This window comes from Amphiura filiformis, chromosome 6 (genome assembly GCF_039555335.1).
Source record: "Amphiura filiformis chromosome 6, Afil_fr2py, whole genome shotgun sequence".
Classification (NCBI taxonomy): Eukaryota; Metazoa; Echinodermata; class Ophiuroidea; order Amphilepidida; family Amphiuridae; genus Amphiura; species Amphiura filiformis.
In genome coordinates this window covers 30,370,727-30,396,712 of record NC_092633.1, presented here as the reverse complement: position 1 = coordinate 30,396,712, position 25,986 = coordinate 30,370,727, and the positions used below count along the sequence as shown (strand labels likewise).

Genomic DNA, 25,986 nt, shown 5'->3' with positions numbered 1-25,986 from the left:
ACCGTTCACAAACACTTGTTAGGGGGGCCTGATGCAAAAAAATTTCATCGCGAAAAATTTTCGGCCCCCCCCCCCCCTTTACAGATCTAAAAAAATTCAGGGCCCTTTTTGACATGAAAATTATGGGTCAACCCCATAGAAGAGCATATAAACTCAATTTTCCCAGGAAAATTTGTGGTAATTTTTTTCAGGGCCCCCTTATAGGAGGGTCCAACATTTTCAGCCCCCCTTTTTTTGCATCAGCCCCCCTAACAAGTGTTTGTAAACGGTCCCTTATGTAGCATCAATACAGGATCACCTGGGCACGGGAATTATAGGCATATGAAATTACTTTTGAAGTTCTGTCTCAGAACTTTCAACATGTGCTGGAGGTAAACTTCTTTTCCACGTTCCGAATGGAACCTATACATAACTATTTTCATGACATATCGATCATTTTGTTTGTCATGTTTGTTAACTTGATATCAATATTAATGTATAGCTGTCTGGAATGTGTTTTGAAGGCTCAAACGCAGACATGTTGCAACAAATCGATAAAGCAAGTTAATTTTACGCCCAATTGAAAATATATTTATTGATACAAAAAATGCGGTTCCCCGGTTCAGAGGGGAGGGCTGTACCGACGGTATACTGGATACATAATAATTATTACTTTTAATATTTTTAATTGACAATAACGATGTTTTAATAAAGAAAATGTAAACAATGATGTAAATGATGGTATTGTATAGGCTATAGATGACCGTCTGTACTGTGGACCACTGGTTTCTTGTTGACAAAGATCGAAGACTGATGAGCATTAGTCTGCATGGCTAAAATAATAAGAAGAACTGGCAACTCTGATATGACATAACATTACCCACCCATCAACCCATCCACAATAAACACGATATATGATGACTAACTTCTGTTTGGGATACCCATATCCACGAAAGCTGACGAAACATTTGTGACTAACTCGTTACAACATTTTTCTGATGCAGTTCTTTGGGGGAATGAGTCCTGTTAGCATGGTTAGTTGAAATAATTATTGTATTCAAAGGAATAGCGATAATGCGTAACCAGTGTTAAAAGACAGTATGAGCAAGATGAGATGAGATGGAAACACATGAGAAGATGTCAGCGAATGACAGGAATGGAATTCTTCAAAAAGCTTGCGACTTATTCCGGATATTGGATGTAGACTGCTCAACCTGTCTGAAGATAATTGCATTGCAGGTAAGAAGAAAGGACCTTGGATTATGGGTCAGGGAAAAAATTCAGAAGAGTGTGAACGTGGATAAATATCTTCAATTCTATCATTGTTCCGAATATATGACGGGCGAAACATTAATTGCAACTGCATGATACAACCAGGTACACTCATATGGGATCTATACAGGATACTGATCATCATGGTCATAGTGGGGTCTGAGGGGTTCTATGATATTACCTCAAAAAGGTTCTTTGTCTTTTAAAGAACCTCTTTCATGTCAAAAATGGTTATTTCCGGCCTTTGCAGAAAGTTCTTAAGAACTGTAGTTGTAGAACATACAGGACATCTTATCGGAACCTTTTATGTTCTACTTGTAACTTTTTTAAGAGTGTGCTGGTGTGTGGCTACAGCCCGAAGTAAATAAATTAAAACAAAACAAACACCTAATTATGTTGACCGTCGTTCTGACATCTTTACTATCTGAGACTATACCTGAAAGCTCCTGAATCGGGTATGCTAGTCTCAGCTTACTATAGTTAAATAGTTATTAATTCAAATTATAAATAAGAATAATTTTCAGAAAGTTGGGCCCCTATAATAGTTCTATTGGATACCAGCTTAGTCATGCCATGCTCGTGGAATGTTACTTATTGTGTCGAGTCCTTCATTACATCTTTAGCGGTTAACCGTTAATTATTTCATTTGTTTGCCATTTCCCGTTACAATTTCCTAGAGTGAATAGGTTTACAGAAGCAAATTAGTTGATTTGCAGAAGATGCATTCAACATTAAAACACCAATATTGACTTCAATTACTACACGCCTGAGAAAATTGACACACGCCGATTCGGCCTCCAACAGTACAAATAGGCCGATACAATAGCAATCAAGATGAAGTTTCATTTTAGTAGCGGATGATGCATGCTAAAGTGTTTCATGAGGTTTTTTTAAGCACCTTAATTTGTTTAAAGTCGAATGATTTTTCTACCTTAATTCAGCGCTTTCTATAAAAGCAGGGTGCAACTGATGCTGCTTCACCCTTTGGTGGAGCGTGACAAAAATCTTGAGTAGACATTCATTTGCTATTTAGCAAGAGGGACTTCCCTTTGCAAGAGGGACTTCAATAAAGTAGATATAGACTTTCTCGAAGGGAATTCATAAGTTATTAATAATATTATTTCTACAAGTACAATCGACGTCGGTTTACAGTACGTGTGGTGGAGCATTCGTCAGATATGTCTCTCACTTTATCCCCGGGACTTCGTCCGATAAATTCAGAGACACATCTGACTTTTAACTTCTTTTTTTATTAGCAATGATTAGGGACTTCAACGTCGAATCTTTAGCAGTTTGTAAATTTCAGGCAGATGAAGCTCGTGAGACAATCAGAATTAGGCCTTCAAACACGGCCTTAAATAATTGATGCTTTTATACATTATACTTATAGCAACGAAAAAACACTTTTGTGTTTGCTTAATAAAGGCCCGGGAATAAAGGTTCTTTATAGACATGTTCTAGAGGAACAGAAACAACACGTGACTGTGACATCGTACTGTTAACAATGGTTAAGAGATTCGGATACTTAAATAAATTTGTTGGATAGTAAAATACTGAAGTATTTTGTTCTGGTTCGCGGCAGACTCGCAATTTATACAATAATTTTATCATTGTTAACTACACGGTGCAAAAAAAGAAATAAATGGGAAATATGCGTGCCAGATATGCAACTTGTGAGATATTGAATGAAGTTGTTCATGTGCATTGAGGGAAGTTCGGTAATTATTGACAGTCAGTGTAATTCAGTAAATCCATCACAATATGTTTAACAGTCAATTATCAACAGCACAAGGTGTATTATTTCTATGGTCCGATACCATGATCATAAATGGTAAATTAATAATTTAACGCGTTTGATTTCAGTTTAGTGATGTCATTCCGTGCGAAAACGCACTTGGGTCCTATAGTAATAATTATGATGTTCTCCGGAGGTGTACCAGACCGCAGCCTACAAGCATGGTCTGTATCACAAAGAGAAGAAGAACAAATTCCAACAAATGCTGCGTAAAAAATAATGATAATAATAATAATAATAATAAAAATAATAATAATAATAATAATAATAATAATAAATATGCATTTCTTTAAGTTATCTGATAGGACCTATATTCAAGTGCATGTTTCGGATAAATTGTGAAGTGTAAGATCTAAATATCGACTGTGATTTTATATAAATTTCAATTATTGTTTGAGCTATAAGCATGATAAGAGTATTATAATTTACTGATTTTTGTTTCAAAAAAATCTGTACTTTAGTTTACTTCCAATGTTAGTGACTTGTTCAAATACGAAAAAGATTCTATTATTATCATGAATATGTCGCTTTTGTTTCTCTTTTGTAAATTTATGGAAAGAGTATCTGCAACCAGTTTTCTGGCTCGCCACCAATTCTTTAGTTACGCATGCGTAACGGCGCTATGCGAAAGCCGTAACTAAAGGCATTGTTCAGTGGTTCAGTCCGTCGTGGACATGCTGGCAGCAGGTAAACATTTGCATGGAACAAAGTTATAGTTCTTTTACTATGGTGGTGATTGTGGAATAATTTTGAAATGTACTTTAAATACGGCATACTTCAAGTTACTTCATATGTAAATTGCGTGAGTATATAATTATTTTGTTATAAATGCTAATTAACAAATGCACGCATCATCTCAATCAAAGTTATAGTTTTAGGCATGTAGGCTATACCTATGACATGACATGATCATATGGTTTCACTGTGATTTTAGTGTCGTCTTGACAAGTCAGTATCTTTCTGTTGCCTGTTTCACAGTTTCAGTCACGTTGGTTATACTTTAACTCTCTCCACGCGGGTGTCGACTTTAAAAAAAAATTCAAAATTTCAAAAATTTCAGAATTGTAATTTTTCATTACCATATTTGGAATCAGCATGAAAAATGCAAGAAAATGAGTACAAACAAGCCTAGTATTGGTTCAGTGGTTCTTTAGATAGCTCTAAATATTTTGAGAAAATATCTCAAAACTTGGATTTTTTATGTTGAAGGCTATGGCTAGCACGCAGAGCAACAATAAACATATATATTTCGAAGATATTTTTTCGTGTCAATTATACGTACCTGTGTATCAGTAAACCAAAGTGAAGTGTGTGTAAAAATCAGCATAAAAACTATAGCGATTTGTACATGCTTTTTTCTAAGATCCTAGTTTTTGCAACTTCCAAGTTTAGTCCTTACCTGTCAATCAGCGTGTTTATACTGAGCGTACGGCTTTTTGACCCGCTATTTTCCGGGCACAAAATACCGATCATAATCCGGCCACCGTTACCCAGCGTGTTTCTACTGAGACCAGAAAGCCGGGTCTCGCACGAGGCACTGTATTTTTTTCCTGTAAACCGGAAGTACGGAAATCAAATTTCAACGACCGCAAGGCATGACGATGACGGTTGTATCCTAAATTTAAATGTCTACGGTTTTTTTTTTTATTATGGTAGCTCATGGCATAGGACCTAATCACAATTTAGTGCTTTCGTTAATCCAAATTGCATTAATTTACCAGTGGATCTAGTAATTGGCTATTATGATAATTAATATACAGCCAAAATATAACAAACTCATAGGCCTAAAGAAGTAGGCCTAGACTAAGTAAAGTCATATCCACTTTCCTCAAGTTCATGCGAGTCACACATGTGGCCAGTGTATATAATATCAGAAAGAATGCAATGAACCTACTACATTATAGGCCTATAATGCCCCTACTATAATACAAATAGAATATATCGCGTTATTTTTGCAACACACATGACCTCGACCCGGCAACCGATCACACGGCTCGTTTCTACTGAGCGGATTACACGCTTTGATTTCCGGCATGATCCACCTCAAAAGGTGGATCACGAAAACGAGCACATGACCCGGCATGACACGGCAACCGATTACCCAGATCGTTTCTACTGGGCTTGTTACCCGCCATGACCCGGCACGGCACGGCATGGCACGGAATTTAGCCCTCAGTAGAAACACGCAGATAATGTAATAATATTTCATGTAAAGTTACACCTTTATAGGCCTATATATACCACCCGGGATGTACCTTAACGATGAAGTAAGTGCCATTCTGATAGAATCGTCGAACCCCATTTTTCAGCACGTTGAGGTCAATGAACGTTTCATCTCCCCCCTGAAGCTGGGTCTTTATAAAGAAAATAATCACGGGCTTTTCCCTCTTCGACTTGTGAACTCGGCCAAACCTTGGTTTTAATCATAAACCTTCTTCCTCACGGGCACGCTTCACGGTTTCAAATAATTATTTTCTGAAGCTTGAAAGAGTCTTTTTTGAGAAGTTGACCCATCTTGGTAAGCTTTGATATCATGAACGGGATCATGAATGCTTATTATTTTCAACAGACCCATAATGCCGTGTGTATAGTTCAAACATATACATAAATCCCAAAAATGGTATGCGGTGTATGCACCATGTTCATGTACTATATGTTGTAGAGCCTCATTAAGTTGTAGGAATTTGTGGCGTAAATTTTACACCAAACTTAACAAACTACTTGCCGCAATTTTTTGTTTTACGTTAAGAGTAATTTCTTCTACAGCTGGCCCAATCTTTTCGTGTAATGAGTAAGGGTTAACCTCTGCCCCGGAATTTGTCTTTCGAGACTTGTAGCTTTCCGACCGATCTGGCTGTTTCCCAGGCTTTGTGACTAGTGTTTGGCCTATTTAGAAAACAATGAATCAATTGTGATTTGTGATAATTACTACCGTCGATATTCACTCAATATTGTACATTTCTTTTTAATATGTATACAATCTTGGAGCTCATATGACAATATTGTATGTAACAACTTTTTTCTAAGTTTAAAATTTTTTAGTAGTACCAATACAGTGGCTATGGAAAGGTACCATTGCCCCCCCATAGTTTTGGCCAGGTGTCATTGCCCCCCCCCCAATATTTAAAATCTTCCGGAGCCCCTGCAATATCATATAAACGTTTTTGAAAAGTCTCGTTATAAATTTAATAATTGATCAACTATAAAAACATCAGATCTACCACTAAAGATTTGTCATTTAGAGGAAGCCCCGCTAGACCAGTTCTTCTGGGGTGAACCAAACCTGCCTGGTTATCAAATTAGTAGTACCAATACAGTGGCTATGGAAAGGTACCATTGCCCCCCCCCCCATAGTTTTGGCCAGGTGTCATTGCCCCCCCCAATATTTAAAATCTTCCGGAGCCCCTGCAATATCATATAAACGTTTTTGAAAAGTCTCGTTATAAATTTAATAATTGATCAACTATAAAAACATCAGATCTACTTCAAATTACCTACTTAAGTTGACTAAAGATTTGTCATTTAGAGGAAGCCCCGCTAGAGCAGTTCTTCTGGGGTGAACCAAACCTGCCTGGTTATCAAATTAATCAGTGATAAGGTTATCTTTGAATTTGACAGGTGCTAATTGATGTTTCAATGTTATTGCATCAATTAGCACCTGTCAAATTCAGAGAAAACATTGTCACTGATTAATTTGATAACCAGACAGGTTTGGTTCACCGCAGAAGACCTGCTCTGGTGGACTTTCTCTTAAATGGAGCAATGAGCCTGATTTATAATGTTAATCATTTTCAATGCAGTTTGATTTAAATTTTGGCAAAATGTTAATCACCATACGACCTGCAACTTCTGCAAGAGTCATTGATTGAGCAGCTGTTTTATATACTTCTTGGGACATCATGGACATCGGGCATATCAACCTAAAAAATATAGTGAATTATTAACATACACTATATAGGTCTAATTAGCAATAACACCATATTCTTATCGCAGTCGTTTGCCATAAATTAATTAAAAACAAATAATAGATATATTACAAACATAGAACTCATTTCTCCGTCAGATATTTGCACAGACTGGTGTATTTGCGATCGGAAGAGTACAAATACCTGAATCGAATTGAAGCCGTCGTAACTCCATATAAGAGTTCAAGGGTTTGAATGGAGGGCCCACGATGCGTCGCAACCACGGGAACTGACTGACTCCTTAAACATGACATAGCAATTTTCTTGAACATAATTTTGTTTAATAAAAGATTTGTCATTATAAAGCCAGCGCGTATATTTGTGAAAACGAAAGCAGATTGCAGCATATCTATAATATGGACACAGTTTCACTTGGCCAATTATCAATCAGTCTCATGGTATCTTCGTAAAGTTAACCGTCACAAAATGATGCACACACCAACACCTGTGCAAATCATATTTGATTCTAGTTTCCCAATTAATCAGGCGCGTCGACATAGTCTTCGTAACAATACCGTACTAGCATATGTTCTTACTAACTATATAGCGCTTTTGAAAACATGAAATTGTAACATAGTCCGGTGCTTTACCAACTGAGCTAATCATGCTAATGGGGTTGAGACACAAATTTGCAGGTTGGGGTTTTCGTAATTTCGTATATAACTATGTGTATACTATCGATGATTTGCTCAAAACCCTTAACACTTTTGTGGATGGGGCTCTTCATGAAAAGTGCTCAATAGTAAGCACATACCGTAGAACCCCGTCTACAAGCATATAGAGTCCTTCTGATGAAACCTACATTAATCCAGGCGCCATTATGGAGTTTGAGCAAATAAATTACGGATCCAAGCATATACAAAAAAGTATTATTTTAAGACCAATCTATTGTATTGGTATACGCTTGCTTCGAATTAATTTAGCTTTCATAAAAAACACTATATATGCTTGTAGACGAAGATTTACGGTATGCTAACTATCGAGTTTTTACGGTATATAGAATTATAGATCAACATGATTGAAATTTAAAATAAGGCACAGTTCTAAAAATCAAGCTAAAGCAAACAAGGAAATCAACACAATGGGAACCGAGCTATTTTTGAATCTGTTTTTTTTTTAATTTTAGTTTATGTAAGGGACCGCTCATTATTTACAGGGAGGGGGGCCGGGAAAAAATGTAGGGGGGCTATGTGATTTTCACTTTAACAAACAGGGGGGTTATGTGATTTTATTTTTCCTGATAGGGGGGTCAGGTGAAATTTAATATTAAATTATTCACTATGATTACCGGTATGATTCACTACAATAGGCCTATTTACCTCATATTTGGCCATTTTAGCCACAAAATGTAAATTTTGCGCGCTTCGCGCGAATCTATTCCTGCACCATATTTTGAGTTTAGCTTCAATATGGCAACATTTTTGTGCCCTTCGCACGCATTTGTGTCATAAACTTATTCTCTCACCAAAAGGTGCTGGATTCACATAATACCCTTCAAGAAATTTTTCCAACCACCTCATGTCATAAAGAAATCTACGCCACTGTTCATCAGCACATTAGCCATGGCAGGGTGGCAAGTCAGTCCCCTCTCCTGCTCAGTCGACAGATGTATTGTGACAAAACTTAGGCCTATGCATCTTCCTTTTGGTCTATTTTAGACCCTAAATTAACCCCAGTTTTTTTAGTATCAAAATGTCAAATTGCTGTCCAGGTAATGTTCTTTTAGTAGCAGATCAGTGGGACGATTTGGAAATTTTGCCCCCCGGCTCAGTGACTCCGATACATCTTTCTTTGAATTTTAGCATTGAAATAGCATATTTTCTGGGGACAGCTTGGAAAAAACTTGGATTACAATTGTGGGGAGAGGGGTGTCTTCTATACGAAGAGCCAGAGGTGGCAATCATGTTGCCATGCCCAGGGCCATCAAAAGGTGAATCCGGCCATGGTATACCAGCAAAATGTATTTATCGATGTGAGGGGGGGGGTTACGTATTTTTTTGTCGGCAAGGGGGTTATGTAATTTTAGATGCTGCTAATAGGGGGGGTTGTGTAACTTTATGAACTCAATTTTGAAATCCTCCCGGCCCCCCCTATAAATAATGAACGGTCCCTAAATGGTATTAAACCATTATTATATCCAACTTTTGGGTATGGCTTCTTTATACCTGTCTCAATAGACGGGACGTCATGACGTATTAGGTGCTTAAAGAAAATTAGCTACCGACGGTTGTCATTGTATGTCCTTTTGACAATATACTTTATTTAATCTTTGTTATACTTAACTATCTGAATGACTTCCCAATTGTTCCCGCCCTAAAACAACATACCAATTCTTGAATGGATTGTTAAGCACACATGCACGTATTGCCTACTATCCAATGTTTATGTGGTTGCCAAGTATAGAGTGACTGGTATATGATCCTAGATCAACATATCTTATTGTTATATAAACATCTCAAAAAAAGTAACTAACCCCCTTAAATAATGGCCATTATTCAAAAAGGGGTTATTGTATTACAAATCCGTAAAATGCGTTGGAAGCAAAATTATTATCTGCGCATTTTGACATCTCATTTGATTCGATAGCCCAGAAAACAATAAAACACCGGTCAATTTAATGTAGTGAGGTCCAGATTTGAAAGTTGCACTTACATACAATTTTAACAATACAAAAACACTCAGATATCATTACACAGATTTCCTTCCATTACACTGAATACAAAATCAATACAATGTACTGCAACTTTCAAATCTTGGGTTACATTGATTTAAATGTACGCTGTGACGTCAATATTTAGTCAATTGCTGCAAATGAGGTGTCAAAATGTGCAAAAATAAATTCTTCTTCCAACGCATTTTACAGATTTGTAATACAATCACCCATTTTTGAATAATGGTCATTATTTAAGGGGGTTAGTTACTTTTTGTGAGATGTTTATATAATATATAAGTTTAATTCATATTTACATATGGTATAGAGAATAGTAATCTGTCACTAAATATAGATATGACAAAAGTCCATTTGATTTCAGGATTATGCTTTATACGTCTATTTACAGGGCTCTATTATCTTGTAAGATGATCGTCAGCAGAGAGAGTACCTTTTATGTTCAAATCCTTTCTTTTTCACGCAGAAGAATACTAAAATACTCATCGAAAAGTGGTTTCAGTTTGGGATTTATTTCAAAATTCTTAAATTCAACATGGCGCCGATTCAATATGACTAGGATGAATTAAATGATCACATTCATAATTATACAAAAATCTCTCTACATGCATACATTGTGCTATAGGCCGAAAAATTAATTAATGGTTTGGTTCTCGTCCCCTCCCTCCACAATTTCTGAGATTTGTCAGATTTAAAAAAATAAATTTGTCAAAATGTGTTAGACTTCGGAATCAGTGCTTTAGGAAAGCTAAATACATAAAAACAACTTTGCGAAAAACAGTTTAGTTTTGTTTTAAACTATAGTATACGAACAAGGCAAATATATATCACATGTTCAACAAGAAATCAAGCTCGACGGGCCGTTGACCGCCGGTTAACCGGACGGAACCGCGGCAACCGCCGGTTAACCGCCAGTCGAGTTTTGATTTCATCCCTTTGGGAGATTCTTGAACCTCCCCACTCGTATCAAATCTGCATTTGCATCTGATAACACGGATAATTTACCATTGATAAATTGATAATTGCTCTGATTACGGCAATCAGTGCTTGACTAAATGCCTATTTGTGTTTAAGGGGGTACTACACCCCTGGCCAATTTTGTGCCTATTTTTGCATTTTTCGCAAAAATTATAGCGCATTGGTGACAAGTAAGATATGTATATTATAGGGGCAACTACTACAATTACTGCACTGAAAATTCAGCAACTCAAGGCAAGTAGTTATTGATTTATTGATCAAATATTGGTTTTCCCTCATTTTTGACTGTTCTCCACAACTGTTGTCTGTGTTGAAATAAAATTTCCAGTGCAGTAGTTGTAGTCCTTGCCCCTATAATAGGCCTATACATATCTTACTTGTCACCAATGCGCTATAATTTTTGAGAATAATGCAAAAATAGGCACAAAATTGGGCAGGGGTGTAGTACCCCCTTAAACTGAATTTGTAATTGGCGGTATTTGAAGTGTGACCGTTTAGATAAACGGTTAACAGAGTCAGAGATTTAAGCAGCAGCCTATACCATATTTCAATTCAAGACTTTTGAAACTTGCATTTGAAATGCTCAAAAATTCTTAACATTGTTCATGTGATGTGACTCATCATTCTACTTTACCATTCTAATCACTAATGTAAATGATTTGTCTGGAAAATGTTGATACTATTTCTGCACATACATTATTTTCAACGTACAAAATGACGTAAGAAACTCTGAATTGGAGTGATTGAAAAGGCAAGGAGTAGTAGTTCTTTTCTCTATTAGAATGAAGGTAAGTCCAGTCTTGTAAGTGTTAAAACAGATTTTTAAAAAAAATCGTTATATACTTGTGTAAAGAGCAAGCCATCTTCATAAATAATTGCTTGAAGTTGAAATCTTGTAAAAACCATGAAAACAATGCAAGGTGTTCAATTCTCTACTTGGGTGTTCACACAGTTTTCATGAGACGAGTTTTCTTCGTGCTTAGAGACGTGAAAATTAAACTTCATAACATTAACAAGGTTATTGATGTCATGCTATGTTTCATATTTTATCCTACGGATTTATTTCAAAGCCAGGGACACAAGAAATGCTGAGTCAATTGTGATAGTTGAATTCCGGGTTGAATTTAAAATGCCTTTCCGGGAACCAGGAAAGTTGAGCTTGCTGGAACATTATGTGCAAGCTTTTAACGTTCTGAGCTCATTACCGTATGCTATTGACTATTGTTATTCAAAATTAGTGGTCACATTGCTAATGAATTCAAAGCCGTAACTTTGAAACGATGTCACAAATTTAAATTAATAATTCAAATACGTTGATATACACTTTGTCGAGTACATTGATGCACTGAAACCCTGGAGTGCACTCAAATTGACATTTTGATGATTTGATCGGTTTATCCCATGTTATCGATATGATGGTACAGTAAATAGGACATGATAAGAGGGATTATCATGAAACTGTAGATAAAGATAGAAACGGCCACTTGTATAAATGCGAATTGATAGTTAATGAAGTGCTCAACAGTTAAAAACATATAAGCAAAACCACAAATGTGATTCAAGTGCGCATATTTATAGCGTTCTGCATGGGAATCAACACCTGACGAATTCACCCTAACAAAGGAAACAATTACATACTTTGAAACTTAACATGTTTTAAAAATAACGGGATGTTCGATGAACATCTTGACGTTTCTTTGGCATAGGCCCTACTGCAGTTACTGTTCATTTTCCTATACATAAGACAGTACTCTCACCATTGACGCGTGACCTCTACAAACAGTGTATGTTATAGGTATATGGGCATTGCCTAGTTAACGGCACTGTGTGAAAAATAACCGACCAATATTTAAAGTACTCTCTGAAATTCTAGAAAATATAGTTTTGTAACATGTCCTAAATTTTTAGCTAATTTAGGTGTTTGGAAATATTCGCACTTTGGTGTTTAGTGTATGTTATAGGTACAGGGCATTGCCTAGTTAACGTCACTGTGTGACAAATAACCGGCCAATATTTAAAGTACTCTCTGGAATTCTAGAAAATATAGTTTTGTAACATGTCCTAAATTTTTAGCTAATTTGGGTGTTTGGAAATATTCGCACTTTGGTGTTTTAGGAAGGATATGTAAACGACAGATAACACCAAAAAAATAAAGAAATTATTTCCAAACCGTGTTAAGTCTACAACCATTATGTTTCTCATTTTCAAGAATGCTGGTTAACAATATGCAGACTATTGTCTCATTTCGGAAACAAAGGCCCACACAGTATTGTTACCTTGCGTTTGCTTTATAATCGTTCACCCAACTGAAACTATAATACCAGCTCATTGCAATATCGCACAGGTAAAACAGAAACATGTGTAGTGTGGATTTAACCAGAGAAGATCTGATTTAACATAGTTTAGCTGTTTTCAATTAGTGTTATCTTGGTTTAATAGCTTTTAATGGGGTTTAAGTCCTGCAAAGGTCGTGGTGAATTCTACTGTAGACAAAACTGCATCATGGTGCAATGTTATACTTAAACACTTGAACACTTTAATGGCTAAGGTTTGTACAGTGAAGGTATAGGGGTGTTAATTTATAAACACTAAAACACGAAAAATATGAAGATGTTTTTGCAGTGTGCACAGAACTGAACGAATACACTTAGAATATTCATCCCATATCCATCAGCTATCCTTGAACAATAACTGACTTCCCTTTTAGTTGTTTGGTAAATCTGGTAATTACCGTAAAATTATTAAGGCAGGCATATAAATTGAAACTTCATGTTTTTAAACTTTTTCCAAAATAAGTTGGTATTTTACTTAAATGATAGGTGTATGTTATCGTACGAGTTGGAAAAACATTCAGGTGATTGTCATGATGTCAAAGATACCAAAATGACGGCTCAAACATTCCACCAATTGACAGACAACCGTCTGCAATATTGAAACAGAAAGAAGCAGTTCAGTGCTGTCAAAGGTTGAGATCAAACATAAACATTTATCTTTGAAGGTCTTCAACATCTCTATTGGATTGTGTAAAGGGAGATCGGTCTTAATGGATTTCGATAATGTCCCAAAGATATTTACCCAGTGTTTGTTTCCGAATTCCTCACCTTTGTCACTTTTCTAATGTTTGCCCTTCTGCTGCATTATGGGTAATAAGTGTTTGACGAGGTAATATAGGGACACTTATCATAATAAGGTACACTCTCCTAATCATGCTAATATCACCCTCAAGAGTTTCTTGGGGCCGCATTTGGAGCCGTTAAGTGGAAGGGATAAAGGGATTATAAGCTTAACAATTATAAAATTGGGCAGAACTGGCAGAACTCGTATGTATCGTTTTGTGCAACATTTAGTGCATTACATTTTCATGGTGCTTTGCAGAGTCGACTGATGAACTATTAATGAAGTACAATCTGCTAAAAATAAAAAGAGCAAGACAACAAGTTATCTCTCTTAAATTGCCCGATTGAATATTCAATCAAATGATTTGAATTTGGCAAATCTTTTTCGATTGAATTTTCAGACTCAAATTAGGGACAAAATGAAAATATTCGCTCTAAAAGTTTGAAATCTCGGCAGGCCCGGGGGGGGGCCGGAGACTCCTCTCAACAACTAAACACTCCAAGTGTGACCCCAATATAAAGAGGGCCCCGCAGGGCAAGAAAGCAAGGGTGACTGACTGTCTCTAACGGAATCGTAAACTTCCGTAACCATGGTAACAATGGTAACCTTAATATAGATGTGAGGACATAAAAAATGTGAGTACATATAGAAATGTGACTCTCCTCACATATTGTTCGGACAGTTTAGAATAATGTCCTCACTTATCACTATATAAGACTATACGACGATTCAAAACTCGACAACTTGCGACGCGTTCTTCCCGAGGATGATTACAACTGCATTTATATCATGATCGTGATTCGTGATAAAGGAAATCTTACCAAAACACTATAAACATGATAAAGATTATTCAAGTTTTAACTTATATAGGTTGGCTTGGCTGGCCATGGATGTGGGTAAATAGATTATGGATTGGATTTGTGGCGTACACCGTGTCATTATCCCGGGGTCATCATGGTCATGCAATTGTTGCAAGATTTCTGTTAAACTATGTCCCAATTCCCCGATCTCATTTTGTAGACATGGTAGAAGATTGTCGTTGTCATAGCCACTTGTTTTGTTTACCAGGCAATGTCAGTGATGTAGAGTTCCCTTGAGGCAAATTTGCTTTCAACTTGTGGCATCTGTTTCGGAGAAGACAGGAACACCCTTTTGCTCAACCTCTTGAACTTCTTTCACATTCCTCAGAGATGACGGAAGTGAAGATGAAGCATGCTATCAACATGATCAAGATGAGATACGAGGTACATCATGGTACAGGCAGTATCAGCAGCGCAGGGTACATTCTGTCTCCAGATACATGTCTTGAAGCGTTTAGGTTTTTTGCTCTGCTGATTTTTGTGCAATTACATACAATGTATGTTAATGGTCCTTTGTTTTGCTCATAAAATTGTTTGTTTGTTATCGATTATATCTATTCTCAAGAACTGTGGAATTTGCTATAACTGTCTTTAGCACGTTCTGCTAAGTCAGATTGAATAACGCTCTGAATAAGTAGCCTGTAGGTTAGCCATAACCTGATCTTACCGTCACCCTGACGATCACCATTTTCGGAGGTCTGGTAAGTTTTACCTTACAATCAGTTGGTTTTATAATGTTGCATGATCAAACTTGCATCGGTTTGTTGATATATGTTCTGTCCCAGATTTGAGTGTTGTCGGAATTTTTTGGGGAAATGTGATTGTATAAGTTTAACGATAATTGTTGTAATACTCAAAACGTTATAGCCAAATGTTCTCAATTTCTGAAGACAACTGTTTCGATTCAAATTCAGTGGTATGAAGAAATGGTAATACCAATTGGCTTCCAGACACTCAAGTTAAAATTACCCAGCGCTTTTGTCAATATTGTATTATTTACCTTTTGAATGGTAAACGTTTCTCGAGTACCAAAAGAAAAGAAGAGATTTATAAACTCAAGTCATATAGAAAGAGTTTGCATAACTTTAAACTCTTTTGATTTTTTTCTTCCATTCAATATTAAATGTTTGATTTGCATAAAGTTATTCATGAGAATAGCAGTTCACTTACATTTATTGAACCTCTTGAGTTTTGATATCAATTAAGCGTAAAAAGCTTGCCGTAACCGCCGGCGTACAAATCAAACAAAATGGTGCAAGAATAAGCACCCTATGGCAACGGTTTCTGTTCTATACACCTTTACCTCGCGTGGGTTTCATTGTCAACGTGGTTTATTCTAGGTCCGTCCTTTTGTATTCCAAAATTTGAATCAACAGGTAGATTTTATTTACATTTCCAGTTCTCAAACAGCCAATAAGAGTTCAGGTAATCTAAGTTTATTGGTGGACTTAAGTTTTCAATCAGTTTGAAATGAGCGTTATTTGATCATTAGTTTACCTTCTTGATCAGATAGCACATGGACATTGGATGCAACGGACAGGTCAGGGATCGTTTACAAATTTTGATAAGGTGAGCCAAATATTCGCGGTCGTTATGCGTTATTCTCTGATAACTTGTTTCCTACAAGGAAAACATTAAACAATTGATTTGTTTCTCAAACAAGCATACAGTTTTATGTTAATGTTTTTAAATACATTACATGTAATGACTATATTCTTTCTTTTTTAACGATATGTCATCTAAATAATGACATGATCATTGATCACATTATCTGCGCGTTAACAATTGTGGCTAACCATTAATATCAACCACACAGTTATCGATACAGTTAATGATATTGGACTGTTGCAACTGCCATACGTTGCATTCAACTTTTCTGCCTTATTTGTCGTACTGATCGGTGCACACCTTCCTCATCATGGCTCATTTGGCGCCTGATTGTTTCATTGTAATCACACCGTAGCTACACGTGTGTCAAATTTAAACACCAACCAAAGAACTTATTTTTTGAACAATTCCAAACCGTTAGGGGTATCTCGCTTTCTATTTCTGAATTAATATAAGGCATGATTGTTGACAGCAAGGGACCGTTTAAAACTGGTGGTACACAATACATTGTCATTTTTGTTAGACCAGATCTGTGGAGCATGGAGTAGACCTAGTATCACCGTGATAATCTGAGCAACATTTTAAATTGAACACTGCTGAATTGAACATTTTAGTAGGAAAGCGTTTTTACATTTTGACAACGAGTGACTCGATAAATATCAATGATGGAAACAATGGACCTCATAAAAGATTTGAGAATAGTGAGAGGTGGGTAAAATTCAACTTTCTACATGCCGTACACGGTCCATTTAATAATTTTGTAGCATTTGCAGACATGCAGATTGCAGATTGCAAAGAAGCATGACTATTTTGAGATGGGAATGTTAAGGTAGGGCCTATTTGGGACCTAGTTAGAATACTTCTGCTTTAAGTTGCAATTTGCCGTTGTTTGTTTAAGTATTTAGATTCTATATAAAGTATAGCTCTATCAACCAAGCATGGATTACAATTCATTTTGCTTTACTTTTTACTTTAAAGTCAGACTATAAACAGGTAATCATGTGAAACATATCAGAATAGTAATTGTTTACTCAATTGGTTCATGACCCTGTTGTGAATAGCTGGCCATCATGAAGGAATCCTTCCATGTCATCATATCATACAGTTTCAGTTTGCTATGTTTTTTAATACTGGTATAACGTTATACGCCCCATCTATACCATTTTGTCTAGTGGATGTGCATTCGTTCAGTGGGTTTTTTTTTTTTTTCGCGAAACAGGCGACTATAAAGTACAACGTTTCTCCAAGATTCTCCATGTAGTGTACTACGATATGAAGCCAAAGTGGTAATGGCATCTGGCAGTAAAAAGTTTTTGAAGTCCCCCAACAGTTTTTGCACATAAGAAAAGTAGGATGTTCTTTGCCTTCCAGGTTTTCTTTTACCATGTAATGGGGTAGTGTATCGGTATATATATTTCTATCAAATGATTTTGTTAACCAACGGTAATGAGAGGCAATTGGCATTATCAATAACATGTTTGTCTAATGCCGCTTTTCTAAAGCGATTGCAATGGAGTTCCTCCTTATAGGAAGATCATCTTTCCTCTCGGGAATTTCCGTACAAATATTAAAATACGTACACATTTTTAGGGATTTTTGGGATCCTTAACAAAAACTTAGCTTTGTCGTGTGTAAATTGCTGATACCGAAATAGGAAAACGAAAAGTCTTGACGCATATCATGGTTTCATCTTCCTTTGTTTCAAGTATCTAGTGGTAGTAACTTGTTGGTTTGGTTTTCTTTAATTAACTTCAATTGTTAGAATTGTCATTATATTGCTTGTTTCAATTAGTTATACACGATCCAATGACCACTCCGGTCGTAACACCTGCATGACTGTTTGGGCAACCGTTAAACAGATTATTTGGCAGGACTTGTTATATTTTAACCAGCATTCAATTTGTAAGTGATAAATTGAAATAACAATAAATACCATTGAATGAAAAGTACCCCACGTGTGTGCAAAATTTATACAACTAGTTTAGTTCAGGACGGAAGTCGTTTTTGAATGTATATAATTTAGATATGAGTTTTATCGTTCATATTTGCAAACAAATATAGCCATATACGAAAATACATTGGGTCGAGTATTTAATATCATTAGGGTAGAATTCTTCGTCGGGTAGTACAGTGGGAAAGCCATGTTTTCTAAAGTTCATTTTTATATCAGATCATTCAGTGCAAAAACTTGTTTACCCATATATACTAACTAACTAACTAGCATGGTTTGATCATTCAGGGACGCAGGTCTGACCATGCACCAGCGCAGTATTCTTTCCAACCTCATGATAGGCTACATCGCAGCCATGATGTATGTTAGGACAGAACGGCAGAACTTTAACTGTGGCTCAATGTTACACAAGAGTAATTTAACATGTCTGCCGTACGCATCGTTACACACACATTAGTTTCTTACATTGTATGTTCGGCCGCCGGGCGCCATGTTTATAGCTTTAATTTTATAGCTTGCATATCGTTTGAAAAATTACAGTTTACATGATAATAGTGTTTTAAAGTAATGTTTAGTGTCGTGACACTCAAAACGACACTTGAATATACCACCCATATACAAGTGTTAAAAAGTCAACAAAGCGAAACTTAACTTTTCATGAACATATAAAAATGAAGATGCTTGAGATTTGTTTGTAACGTTGTCTGTTAAAATAACGGTATTGTTGACAGGAGCCTGGGGTGTCACGATTACGACTTGTTGAAGTAACATTACAATTGTTGGCTAGCTGTCGGTCAATAAGAAAGGTGTGGACATGACAGAATAAGGAGGAGATGTTGCATTTATCAAGTGAAGATGAATGCTTGACATGTGTCCAATTGGTATGTTTGAATGAAGTGTCCTTGTCATCATATTTGAGTGACAGAGGATACAGCTTCGACTGTCTGTGATTTCAATTTTTGATACGAATGTTAAAAAAGTAACTAAGTAACTAAGGGCTAAGCGGTTCTTTTTATATAACCAAGAAGTCCGGATCTTGTGATCACCAGTCTTGACTTCTTGTGTTCCTGACTTAGCCAGTTTGAAATAAAGAAATATAAAGATATAAAAGTAATAGTAAAGACAACTCAGGATCTCAAGAACTCATGAAATCTGTTCAATTTTCACGGCGTCAGTATTTTAATTGTAAGCCCATCCTCTTTTGTTATCTCGAGATCCTATTTTCGTGACTTAAGTCAGGAACTCACGAAGTCAAGAACTCACGGTGCCCGAGTTCGTGACTTCTTGACTTAATTAAGTTAAAGTCAGGAACTTAGGAACTCGTGATAAAAGAAAGTGGATGGGCTTACAAAAGTTCCTGAGATCCTGAGTTGTCTTTAAATATTTCTTTATTTTTATATCTTTACTATTTTTTTGTTTCAAAAGGCCAGGAAGACAAGAAGTGAAGACTCGTGATCACAAGATCCTGACTTCCTGAGTTACAAAAAGAACCGCGTGCACGGCCCTTCCGTAGAATATAATTAATTTAACCATGATAACGTTTTTGTCACTGATGTGCACGATAGCGCCAAAAATTTACATCCAAAACTTTATATCGAATCAAGTTTGCACATGTGGCAGAACTTTTGATACCGGTATGACAAAATGACTTATTTGGCAACTGAAAAGGTGTTTGATGATGTCGATCTGCTGATATACCAACGATTTCTCTGAAAACAAGAATTTTGTTGGCCCGAAAAGTGACGGAAATTTCAATATTGGTATGCATGGTATACAGATACTATATATAGTATACACACAAGATCTACACAGGAAAGAAAAGGCAGAATTCGTGTGTTTTGGTTGTCAAATCAATCACAATTTTGCATGATTTGACACTAATTGGATGGTGAGAACTATGATTTTCTATATCATGAGCAAATGTGATAATTTGCGGCTAACCTTTTTGACAAAGTAAACTTTTTACGATATTCCCATTGTCATGATTGTCAAAATACAGACCCCACCAAGTGTGCAATGAAAATAATCAAAGAGTATTTCTGCTACTCCTACTGAGTTATTTTGCATTTTAGTGACCCTTTGATGGTCCAAGTTAAATTAATACACATTTACTCATTGAAACACAAAGTATTGCTTTGTATTTTTGCAGCCACAGCTTGCGAATGATGACATGATTCACAACTGGAATTTGGAAGCTGTATACTTTACAGTGTACCATCCGTATATAGCCATGTGAGCTGCCTTAAATCAAAGATACTGATATACTTTTGTCCATTTCTGCATGCAGAAACAAACAATTAGACAAAACCAAAGATACTCTTTGACAAAACTCGTTATTTAGGGCTATCACTATAATATACAAGTTTGAGGAACGTGCGACCCTTAGTCTCCGAGTCCGAGAAAATAGGCGGACAGACAGACACACAGACTCACAGACACACAGACAGATGCGTATTATTAACTCAGTCATGGCTATCGCACTTGAAGACATCACAATCACATGTAATGTTTTCTTCCTTGCAACATTATCTTATTATCATTTATGGAAATTCCGATATCATGTCTGTTTCTCTTTCGTTCATATTTGCAGCAGATGGAGCTATGGAGTAGATAGAATAGATGTTGAGTAAACTAGTAACGAGATGCTAGAACTGCTCCAAATTCGATATTTTTCAATAATTTTAACAACCTTGTATGTTGTGATCGTATTATGTATCGATCACAATTGATCAATTTGATTCAATATTTTGAGATTGGTGACGCTCCAAAAACGTCCCAAGGCAGCTGTAAGACTTAATTGAATAAATTTATTTACCGCACTCGATTTTTAATTATTTCCACTTTGTGACTGCATTATTTGGATTATAATGACACGTACTAGAGGTATAACTTAACGCACTTGGGAACAACACCTTTCATTTTTCATGTCAAATACACCATAAAAATACCATAATGGCTCACAAATTTACCTTCTTTACCTGAACAATGCTGAACTTGGGAAAACAATGTTGTGTGGCGGTTGACAAGTTGTTTAGTTTCTTCCTATATTTAGTGATTTATGAAGTTGCTAATGCAGTAATGAAATTTATCAAATGTTGAAACAAAATAGTTCCAACATGAATGTATTTTGCTGGGAACAAGACATTATCAAGTTTATAAACATCTTATAAAAACAGGATGAAAATTGCATTACATGACTGGGTTATAATCTGGATCTTGCGCGGCTGCGAAACACTCAGTGAAATAAATGAATCGGAAAAATTACTTTATTTTAATATGTAGCCTATAAGCTCCTATATATAGGCCTAGAACACTTTGAGTTACAAAAGCAGCTTTTTAAACAAGAATGACAAATTTTGCACTCATCATGCTCATTGTATCCCTTGCAGCATGTTTTTGAAAAGCAAAATTGCAGGTTCTCCGGCAGATCAAGTTCTAAATATCCTAAATACTGTACATGCCACCATGATAACATCTAAAGGAAAATGCACTGGCAACTTCAAATCCGACACTGAGCCAACAAGTTGTCGACTAAGCCTCGATTGTGAGAATCTGAGACTTGTTTTGTTGCTCACTTGGTAGACGCACTAAAACCTATATTGTTTTCTCTCTCAAATATCGATATTATTTTATCGAATGAATCTATGCAACCATTCTCGTGATAGAATCAATGGAAGGTCGATCACTGTCAATATAAAGTAACATTAAATGGCAATCATGTCTGCAGGAATATGTTATTTACTCTGATCTGACAACATGCAACATGCTCTCAACGTCTGGAACATGTGGAATATATAGATGATGAGATACTTGATGGTCGGAAGATCATGGCGACTTTTCGACGTGATCTTATTTTGGAATCTACTTCGAATGTATTAGATGATTTTATGTCTAAATTGGAACTAATATTCGGTGATAACTGTAGTCTTTTTGATGTTCATGAAAATATTTTAGATAATTGCGGTAAGTTCAATATGATCGTGCATGCTGTGACGTGCAGATTTGTGAACTCCAGCCACATTCAGATATTGCAGCCATATCTTGAGTTCTAAGGTCTTAAAACCCTTATTCTAACCCAACCCCTATCTCTATCTATATTATCTATACATATATAGGCCTATTCAGATACGTTGTAAAATGATTCATCGATAAGTTTTGTATTCTTTTGCAGCCAAGATTTTGTAAATAGGATTTACATTTGCATTTGTCTGTATCTGTATTATTATAGGCCTACTAGTGTTATTTTCCATGATTGAGAGCATTTTGAAGTACTTGTACATGATCGGGAGTATTTTGAAGTATTTTGTTCATGATTGGCAGCATTTTGAAGTATTAAACAAAAGCAGTTGAATTTCTCGTAAAGAAGTGGAATATTGGCCGTACTTTCTGTCCGAAAAATTAACATAATCGTGAGATTGCGTTTATGCATCACCGACGACGTAACATTTACTGCATGTTAACATTACAATTATTGTTACTTGGTAGGAAGGAACAAACAAACCAATAGACCGTATTCTTAAACAATAATAAAAAATGAAATATGCAAAGACGTGTACTTGAGTATTAATGTAGTTTTACCACTTATCGGACTACCACTGTATTTTTTCTCCGAACTGGTGCAAATTAAAAATGACACACATGCGCTTACAACAAAATACACAAGTACGTACCATGCAGCACCATATCATACCCGGACCACACCGCACCGCACCACACCACAACACAACACAACACATCATATACACACACACACCCACCTCACAGAAAAGAGAGTAAATGAAGGAAATAGTTGCCGTTGTCTTCATACTAATTGCCTGTTTTATTTTTCTTATATTTTGTCTATATACAGAAACGTCAAGATTGAGGGTGTTGGTGTCAAAGAGGGACACGGAGTCGTCATCCGTAGAACCAGACCAGATGGCAGATATCGCTGTTTGGGTTAACGGACATGAAAAGCTGCTCACTGGAGTCTCTCGAGCGACAACTTGCCAAGACATTATCAAAACTCTCCTGCAAGATAATCCCAAGGTTGATAAGATATCGAGCAGTAGTGTACACACATTTGCTTTATACGAAAGATGGAGAGATTGTGAAAGACCGTTAGCACCACGTACCAGAGTTTACAAATTATGGAAAGCTTGGGGAAACGAGCAAGAAAATGTCAAATTTCTCTTGAAGAATTATACCCCACATGATAAATCAACAAAAGATATGTTAAACGTGAAAGAGAACAAAGGCAAAATGCGGAAAACATATTCCAAAAGAAGAATTGGTGGTGATCAACAAGGGCGCGAAAATACGAAAGGATTATCTGTGCGCAAAAGCAATCCAAAATATTCTAAAAATAACAGCAAAGATTGCGTACACAGAACCTCTAAATCTGATGATTCTGTCGCCTCTTGTGAGCCAGAACTTATACCTAGTGCTGTTTGTGGACCAGAAGTGATAGGTCACGACGATGATGCCAATAATTTGCCAAAATCATTGCTCAATATCAAATCAATGGTACATTCCACCGAAACTTTTAACCAACTTGTTCAGCTGGTTGTACGCCAAAGTCAACAACTCGAAGATCTTCTCGATCAAGCACAAAATATTGATCGCGAGATTGAATTCTATGAAACTAAGATCCATTTGTTGCGAGTGGAAGAGAACGGTAAAAATTATGTACAAGATGCGTACTTAGCAAGCCGTGATGAAGACACTGAATCCAAGATGGCGGAGATTATTGCGGGCATGTCTCCATCAAGTGGAAGTGATGAATTGGAAACATACATTGATCTTTATGAAAGAATCCTACATGTTGAGCAGGAATTGAGTGCAAAAAGGAACACAATAACGACATTATCAGATCAAATAGAACAACAACGAAGTGATTGGGATCATAGCTCAGATTTTGTTCTTCAATCCACAGACAATGAACAAAATTTAACAGAATATGATGAACTTTTGCAATCCACGCAAGAATCAAACTCCCCGCATGTTGATACCACTTTGCGGCCTTGCATGCCTGATGACAAAATTGGTTTTACGAGAGCTCAAATTGAGAAATCGGCTCAGACGTGTGTCGCGCAAAGAACCGAACTCACCACCTTACAAAAACGCGTACTGGTAACAGAAACACTCTTGGACGACAAAAGTCATTGGATGAGAGTCCTAACTGCAGAATTGCAGCGGTTAGAGGAAACGGAAAGAGTGATCATGTCAAGAGATATGCCTATACATGTATCACCATCACCATCAGAGACAAGTCGTGAAGATAAAAGACTACAAGAGTTGTTACAACTCGTTCGACAACCATTGCAGCCAATTCAAGAAACGTCGGAAGAGGACACCGATGATGTTGATGTTACCCTGCCTGCCAATCTCCTAGATACGAAAGCTGGAGTATCAGATGATGCCAGTTCTGATGATACTGGTCTCAGTTCTTTACATAGTCAAGACGAACAAGAGCAATACTTGTTTGAGATTATATCGGAAACATTGGTTTGACATACCGTAAAGATTCGCCTAATGGCGCGCATGCATGGGCTCCTGTTCCTTTGGGTACATTTCACATACAAATAGGAGCTCCCTCCTCTGATAATCCCAACAAGAATTAAGGGTTCGTGCCCTTATTTGCTGGTGGGATTTTTTAGTGGAGGACACTTTTAATTTGTGCCTAAAATTCAAGTTATGTCAAGAAGCGCCATTAGGCGAATCTTTACGGTATACGGCTCAATGTTTTGACATCAGAGTCTATATTTGATTCCATCATGTTGTCCATACAAGTAATTAGAATTGAGATATTCCAGTTGAAATCCATACACCCCCTATGGAAGTAATGATCTTAATCTTCTACACATGGGGTGCAGATTTCGAATGGAGTCACACACACATCCAGGCAACCCCATTTCAAATTCATACTTCCTGGCATGTGAAAGATTGAGGCCATGAGTTCCAGACATGATAGAGGTGTTTTATAGACTTCAACTGGTATAGCCCATTGTTCATCATGTTCATTCAAAAACAAAGTACGGTACACATCCAGCCATAAATATGTTAAACAATTGTTTAAAAATAGTGTTTAAAAATCGGGTTGATAAACGTGCCGACAACATAACAAGTTGTTTAAGCATGGCACTTTTAAAACAACACGATTTTTAAACAGTTGTTTAAAATATTTTTTGCTGTGCAGTTATGCATGTTAATGTCTATAAATGTCCGTGCATTTCATTCTAGACCAAAAGTTCTCCTAATATTTATTATAATGTAAATACTAAATATGATCGTTTTGGGGGATTGGGGAAACAAGTCTGGAATTTTAGGCATTGTTAGGGATATCCAGAAAATGTGGGAGCGAGAGGCATCGCATCGCTCATAATCAAAATTTCCTTTTGAAATGAATTGATGCATGGTTTTATGCAAACATTCCGGAAACTATATACATATTTCAACTAATCTGAATTAAAAACATATTATTCTATTCAATTCTAATCATTAAGTTCGACCTATAACTGGGAGTAAAAAGTTATTCAATTGGGGGAAAGTGTACAGTTTTGGGTGCTTTTTGTATGCTAGAGCAAATAGCCATAAAGACTTGTAAAGACTATATATTTTCAGTCTGTATTCTGATTTCGGGACTGTTAAATGAGTTGTATGTTTTTCAAAACTTTTCAATTTGTATTGTGATTGGGCCATAAGTGCCAAACAGATTTGAAGTTTAGCTATATTATTTAGATAGAGTTTGAAATTAAAATCTATTTGATAGAATTTAAAATTCAAATCTATATCTACAGATAGAATCTAACTTC

General features: G+C 36.3%; 1 protein-coding gene across 3 annotated transcripts; it reads left to right on the top strand.

The window, feature by feature from the left end:
- The first annotated feature begins 3,718 nt into the window (after positions 1-3,718).
- On the top strand, positions 3,719-24,874 carry LOC140155253 (ras association domain-containing protein 10-like). 3 transcript variants are annotated; one of them, XM_072178010.1, is made up of 2 exons: positions 3,719-3,848; positions 23,043-24,874. In XM_072178010.1, exon 2 carries the CDS (start codon positions 23,111-23,113, stop codon positions 24,683-24,685), a length of 1,575 nt encoding a protein of 524 aa, XP_072034111.1. In that variant the 5' UTR covers positions 3,719-3,848; positions 23,043-23,110; the 3' UTR covers positions 24,686-24,874. The 3 variants fall into 3 exon arrangements, with proteins under 3 accessions (XP_072034111.1, XP_072034112.1, XP_072034110.1); XM_072178011.1 differs by lacking the exon at positions 3,719-3,848 and adding an exon at positions 15,147-15,335; XM_072178009.1 differs by lacking the exon at positions 3,719-3,848 and adding an exon at positions 21,715-22,156.
- Positions 24,875-25,986: the final 1,112 nt, after the last annotated feature.

Excerpts from the sequence above, each read along its gene's own strand:
- LOC140155253 (XM_072178009.1), top strand. The coding sequence starts at position 22,021 with ATGGCGACTTTTCGACGTGATCTTATTTTGGAATCTACTTCGAATGTA. Across the intron at positions 22,157-23,042 it reads AAATATTTTAGATAATTGCG|AAACGTCAAGATTGAGGGTG; the intron begins GTAAGTTCAATA and ends GTCTATATACAG.